The 6,805-nt window shown below is 45.6% G+C and overlaps 1 protein-coding gene across 1 annotated transcript; it reads right to left on the bottom strand.

The window, feature by feature from the left end:
* Positions 1–694: 694 nt before the first annotated feature.
* Positions 695–5,281, bottom strand: IL17A (interleukin 17A). The gene is made up of 3 exons (XM_038396813.2): positions 5,255–5,281; positions 2,799–3,043; positions 695–1,691 (listed from the first exon to the last, which is right to left on the bottom strand). Exons 1-3 carry the CDS (start codon positions 5,279–5,281, stop codon positions 1,454–1,456), a joined length of 510 nt encoding a protein of 169 aa, XP_038252741.1. The 3' UTR covers positions 695–1,453.
* Positions 5,282–6,805: the final 1,524 nt, after the last annotated feature.

The following is a 6,805-nucleotide window of genomic DNA, read 5'->3' as shown; positions in this document are numbered from 1 at the left end:
GAATCATTTTGGCGTATAGAGATAGCCCGACTGGTGCAAAGGGCTTCGGAAAATGCTTGCTTGTTTAGCCTGTTGAAAATAAAAGCAAGGCCAAAAGCCAAATTATTATTGTTTAGTCTCTATCCTATTTACTTCACATTCTCCTAACATCAGTGTAATATTGAACACAGCTTCTGACAAGGTGAGAGGCAGTGTCGTTCAGAGTGCGAGGGCACTGAACTGGATTCACAAGACTAGGGTCTTGTCCCAGCTCTGCCACTGACCTCCTGTGTGACCTTGGGCAAGTCTCTGGGCCTCTCTTTTCCATCCCATCATTTTCATGCATTACCTATTTAGACCATAATTTCAGGGCAGGGATTGTCTCTTACTATGTGTATGTACAACGTCTAGCACCATGGGGCCCTGGTTTTAGTTGAGATCTATAGGTCCCTACCGTAATACTAACAACTTTTAATTGCCTGATTGCTTTCCCTGCCAGGAAAATAACATTTTTTAAAAGAAAGAAAATAGTAGCAAACAGAACCCTGTCCTTGTCTTTATTGAATAAATACAAATAAACAAACACAATGTCCTTGTACTCTGAGCACTTACAGGGCCATAAATATAGTCATATAAATAGATCATATAAATAGAGATATAAACATGTAACAGTTCTTTGCCATTTCTCCCAGAGTTTTTCATTTATGTCATATTTATTGCTAAACTCCAGCAGAAGCCAGTGGGTCCACTTCTCTCACTTAATCACAGGAGTTATAACAGGATAAAACCAGTGTAAATGAGATCAGAATCAGGCCCAAAATCTCTTAGTCAGAGCTACACTAGAAACAGTTGCTGGAATAGCAAAGTTAATTAGAGGTGGGATTTTTTTTGGGGGGGGTGCAATATTTCTATAAGAAAAAGCCTAGTATAGATGCAGTTATATCAGCATAAAGATGCATTTGCCAGTATAGTTTATTTCCCTTGCTGAACCAGTATAAGCCATACTGGCAAAAGCACTCAGAGGGTGTCCTGGCAAACTCTTTCTAGTGTAGAGCTAGTCTTACATCGATTTACAGTTTTCTATGTCAGATACAGACATGTACACACACAAAACAATTTGGGAACATAGCTGTGCTCTCTCACAAATCAGAATTTACATCTCCTGCTTCCCTTCCTTTTGTATGATGCTTGTCTTCTTAGACTTCAAGCTCTTCAGGGCATGGTCCATTTCTACTTTTATCTCAGTACAGCACCTAGCACAAAGGGGTCCGTGATCAGAGCCCGGAGGCCCTACCATAATGTAAATATTAATCAGCACTGGAAAAAATTCCCACTCCTACCCCCAATTCTGTATTGAAATTCAGGTTAAATTTCATGAGGATCTGACAGATCAGAGTAATCATGAATTTGTTACACATGTCATTTGTTATATTGGCTAACTGTCCATGTCCTGACCCTCTTAGGATTGACCCTCTTAGGAGTGATGATGGAGAACAGGCACAGCGCAGGTACAGCCTACGGTGATGAGCTGCTTCTCCAGCCGGTAGGCGTGCTGGCAGCCTCTCTGCTCCCGTCGGAGAACAAGGATCTCCTGCTGGATGGGGACAGAGTTCATGCTGTAGTCCTTCTGCCCCAAGGCATTCATGCAGCTGTAATGGCGGCACTTGGCCTCGGCGATCACTTCGGGGAACCGGTTGGGATCCTTGGTCATGCTGTGAATCAAGACACAAAGAGAATGAATTCTGTGAAATTGCTATTCCTCGGAGGACAATGCAGATCGGCAGGGTCTGAGTCTCCTCCATGAATCACTCAACAGATCAGTGTTTATTCTCATCCAATAACCTATTTCCAAATTGGGTGACCAGACAGCAAGTGTGAAAAATCAGGATGAGGGTGGGGGGCATTAGGCCCCTATATAAGACAAAGCCTCAAATATCGGGACTATCCCTATAAAATTGGGAGAACTGGTCACCCTATTTCCAAATGAGGTCAGTGAAGGATGTTTCTGGAGAAGCATACAGATGATACACTTAGGAACCACACAGTCAACAATCTTGGGGCTAATTCATGAGCTTAAGCTAGTGATCAATTTTTAGCCTGAAGCAAACAGATTGATAGGCCTTGTAATTTTATTCTACTTAATAAATAGATGCTATTCTTAGTCTGGACATGGCTATGTTTACTGTAAATTTGCCCAGAGAATAGGAATATTGGAGTGACCACACAAGATCAGACCAATGGTCCATCTATCCCATGATCCTGTCTCTGACAGAGGCTAGAATATCCTGTAGCAGTGACAGGTTTCAGAGTAGCAGCCATGTTAGTCTGTATTAGCAAAAAGAAAAGGAGTACTTGTGGCACCTTAGAGACTAACAAATTTATTAGAACATAAGCTTTCGTGAGCTACAGATCACTTCATCGGATGCATCTGTAGCAGTGAGTTTCTTAGGCTCATTATGCATGTGCAAAAGGTACTTCCTTCTATTCATTTTATATTTTTATCCTTTTTGCCCCATTACATGCCTACTGATCCGCATTAGGAGACACAGTAAAAGGAGTCCCCCTGTGTTATTTAGTTTAGAGTGATTTCCTAGATATGGCTGAAAATTTAGGAGAGTGTTTTTAATTCCTCCGTACCAGATAAATGTAGCAGTGCTCTGGCTGAGGAGACCTAGTGGAGTTCCCTGGCAAATTCACCCAATACCCTTTGTAAATGCTGGAAGCACACAACGACCTTCTTGTTTACGATGGGAACATGCAGATAATTGTGCAGTGCAGCGTGGCCACTGCATTTCCAGCCAATGTGATGTGCACGTTACCTGTAATCCCAAGGAGATATAGACCGGTTCCTGACATCATGAGCCATTCTGATAGCATGACTGGGGCTGCTGATGTGTATGTTGACTTTCACACTTAGAGGGAATCTGGAATTCTTTTGGGTCGGGCAGTCGTCGCTCATTTTCTCATCAGTGCCTCCTTCCTTGTTGGGTACAGTCCGTACAGCCCTCCCGTGGGCTGATTTAGCTGAGAGCACCAGGATCAGCACTAGGAGCAGTGTCCTGAACTGAAAGAGAGAAACGTCTTTCTTGATTCTATTCAGATCAGAGTTTGGAATTGACAAGAGCATCAAACAGCTCCAGTGACACCTCACTCGGGAATCTCTTGTGAAGGAAGAGCAAAGCACAAGCGAAGCACGGTGAACAGTGATTTAGAGTGAAGGCCAATTCATCCATCCTGGGGAATCAGCGCTGGATTATGGTTACCATTCACCCGCAACTCTAGCTCAGCTGGGTATAACATACTGGCCAGCACAGCAGCAGAGGCTTATGCTGCCTCCAATGGAAGGCAATTCAAAGGTGGACAGAGCCCAGAGTTTTCAAAAAAATCTTTGTTTATGGTTATCTTTGTCTTTAAAATAAATATTTGCACTCAGCAGAGATGACTCTTCTAAGAACTATGACAGGTTCTGCTCTTGGGGGTTGATTATTATCAGGCTAGGATGCACACCACCACACCACCAAATGCATCCGATGAAGTGAGCTGTAGCTCACGAAAGCTTATGCTCTAATAAATTTGTTAGTCTCTAAGGTGCCACGGGTACTCCTTTTCTTTTTGCGAATACCGACTAACACGGCTGCTACTCTAAAGGCTGGATATGGAAGAGAAGCAGCTAGCTGCTCCGCACCTCTGGAAAATCAAGGCACTTAGGAGCCTAAATATGGATTTAGGTGCCTAACTTTAGACACCCACATTTGAACATTTTGGCTACAGTGACTTGCCCAAAGCCAGCGCTGGCAGAAATAGAACCCAGGATGCTTGACTGCCTAGCTCGATCCAGAAGGCCACAGCTGCCCACTTGCATTGCCCCAGTCTCTTTTACACTTCTCCCTTTCCTTTACTCCCTTTTACTGCATCTGGTAGAGTACTTTGCAATGCAAAGTCCAGTCCATTTTTCCTGGTCTCTCTGTGCATGCAGGGGGCTCCAGGGACTCAGCCAAACATTGGAAATGCTGGGGAGGAGGGCACAGTGAAATCCAGCAAGGGGGGAGGCAGACACCATCACAAGGAGCAAAGCTAAGGACAAAAAACGGAATCAGATGGTGGTGCTCTAAGCAGGGTAAAGGCAAAGGGAGCAAATCCAAGCCAATGAGAAACAGATCAGCCAAAGAAAATCTCTGTCCCTGGTAAGCAGAAAAGTAGGATCAGAGAAAGACAGCTCCACAGCGGTTGGATTTGGATCCAGGCCTGGATCGTTCCTATCCGATCATTTCCCAAAGTGCAGGGGTGTTCAGATCAGGGGGATTTGCTGCAGATCCATGTCTACACATGGCCCAGGACATGAAGTGAGCACTGGGTGAACAGGTTTGGATGAGATTCGAGGCTGAAGATTCAGGCAATTGAATCGCTCCTGGGGAGGTTATATCACACGCGGGCACCTGAGGAATGCTGTGCATTCTCTCTTGGCTGAAGCTTTCAAAAAGGGGAGTACAATGGTTAGCTTAAACTTGCAAGTGATCCAGGCCCCATGCTGCAGAGAAAGACGAAAATAACTGAGGGTCTCCTCCAATCTGACCCAGGAGAAAATTCCTTCCCGACCCCAAATATGGGGATTAATTTGACCCCGAGCATGCGGGCAAGATCCGTCAGCCAGACACTTGGGAAAGAATTCTCTATAGTCACTCAGAGCCCTCCCCATCTAGTGTCCCAATACTGTCTCTGTCGATGAATTTATACACTGCCACTCCCAATCCGGACCAGTAAGTGGCACTGTCATTACAACTAAATAACAATAATGCACAGTCCTGTCCCCCTCGGAAGGGCTCCCTTCAGAACAGGCTTGGGGTACATTATTGAAACAGCGAAGGGCAGCTTGCACTGCCTGTGCTGTAGCCCCTCTCTGGTAGAGAAATGGCAGAGGTAAGTCCCCAGGGCTGTCAACCCAGCACTTCTCACCAGCCCTAAATCCACTTGAGAAAGCTTTAAAGAAAATCCCAAACTCATCCCACTGCCCAAGGGCTTAATCATGCTGCCTGTGAGTAGCTCCCACTGCAGGCAAGAGGAGTCATTCATAAGCGCCGCTGGCATAAGTGGGCCCTTGGTAGGGTTACCAGATAGCAACTGTGAAAAAACGGGACAGAGGGTTGGGAGCAATAGGCGCCTATATAAGAAAAAGTCCCCAAAAAATGGGACTGCCCCTTTAACGGATGATCACCCTAGCCCTTGGTTTCCAAAGGAGTGAGATTTGTGGCCACCTGGGTTAAATAAAAGTACTCACCAGTGAGGGGTGTCTTGCAAAAGCCATGGCGATCTCTCTTCTGCTGCAGAGCTGGACTGTCTGAAGCAGTAGGTGAGTATCCTTCCACAGGAGGTCTTTCAATGTGAATATATCTATCATCCCAGCTACAGCTTCTTTTTATAATGGTTTTCAATCACTGCCATCGTTTCCATTGCAGCGAAGATGTGGCTTTTCCGCTCTTACTTGAGGTTCTGAGTTAGGAGGAGCTGACATTTCACGTTCTCTATGCCACATCCTCAAGCTGTCACAGGGTGGGAGGCAGACAGGAAAATACATGTGATGAACCAACTACCCAGATATCAGAATCCCAGACCAAATGATCAGATGCAGATAAAGTGATAAATAAGAGATAAAATAGCCCTAAAGAGATGTAGAATGGTGACATCCGTTTTTGCACTTGTGTTGTCAGCATTTTTTCTTTCTTCATATTAGTCAATTCACTCTCCATGCGTACTCCACAAACACACACACCTATGTAGACAGACCTATATACTGCCTACAAAAATCTACATAAAAGAACATTAAGATCACAAAGTCAAGCACTCAAAAGTTAGATTGCTGGTGCCACTTTAATTAAGCGCCCATGTACCTGAGCATGACAATACAGTCTTTAACTACATGATCACCTGCTAGTTCTTCTACAGGTCCCCTGCCTCATTCTGTGCACAGGATGGACAGTGCATGGGGCAGCAGGCTACAAGACAAGAAAGGATGTTCCCTTGTGGTTAAAGGCACTGGGGACTAGGTTATATTCCTGACTCATTTCTGAGACTAGAAGAAAGTATTTTGTTTTGCCCATGATAAAAAATTCCTTTGGAAAGCTCTTGGACCCCTATATTTTGGAGCAAGGACTTGAAACTTGTCAGGGGGGTGTGCCTTTCGGTGTTCCCATGAAAATCCTCCCAAATTTGGCCAAATTATAAGCCTTTGAAAAACCCCAATTCCCACATCCTCAGTAGAGACTTCTCAGAGCTGAGCCGTTAAAATCTCTGAAGATTCAGTCCTCACTGTGCATGTTGGAGCCTCTCTCAGATCCTAGTACCAGGATCAGACTGCGCGTCCTCACAAAGTGATTAAGTATGGTCCTTCCAGCTCAGGGCTACATGGGACAAGCTGGACTTCCCTGTAATGGCTGCTCAGGACCAAGGTGGGGCCGGGCACCAGAACTGAGAGCAGAGATCCTGCCTCTCCTATGTTCTCAGTGACTTCTCTGTTGGCAACCAGGCAGTGTGGAAGAGTAAGTCACCTGGTTCAAATGCAGAGGGGACAAGAGCTGGACCTAGGAGGGGAAGGTGTGGGAGGAGATTGGGACAAGAAGCTGGGGTGGAGGAAGACTGGGACTGGTGGCTAGTGTGAGGGAGAGAAGGAAAGTGGGATTGGGCAATGGGAGGAGAGTGGGATTGACTGGGCAAGGAGACTGGACTGGAAGCTGGGGATGGAAATGGGGGATACTGGGAGCTAGTGGGGGGGATACTGAAATTGGAGGAGGAGCCATTGCAGAATCTGGAACTGGGAACCAGTGGGGTGCGG

The sequence above is a fragment of the Dermochelys coriacea genome, chromosome 3, assembly GCF_009764565.3.
Source record: "Dermochelys coriacea isolate rDerCor1 chromosome 3, rDerCor1.pri.v4, whole genome shotgun sequence".
NCBI classification, from domain to species: Eukaryota; Metazoa; Chordata; order Testudines; family Dermochelyidae; genus Dermochelys; species Dermochelys coriacea.
The sequence above is the reverse complement of the archived record's forward strand: the minus strand, read 5'-3'. Positions and strand labels throughout refer to the sequence as shown.

Bases quoted from the DNA above. Each gene is read 5' to 3' on its own strand.
- IL17A (XM_038396813.2), bottom strand. From the start codon at position 5,281: ATGGCTTTTGCAAGACACCCCTCACTG. The intron at 3,044-5,254 runs GTGAGTACTTTT...TCTCTCTTTCAG, and splicing joins TTGCAAGACACCCCTCACTG to TTCAGGACACTGCTCCTAGT. The intron at 1,692-2,798 runs GTAACGTGCACA...CTTGATTCACAG, and splicing joins ATATCTCCTTGGGATTACAG to CATGACCAAGGATCCCAACC.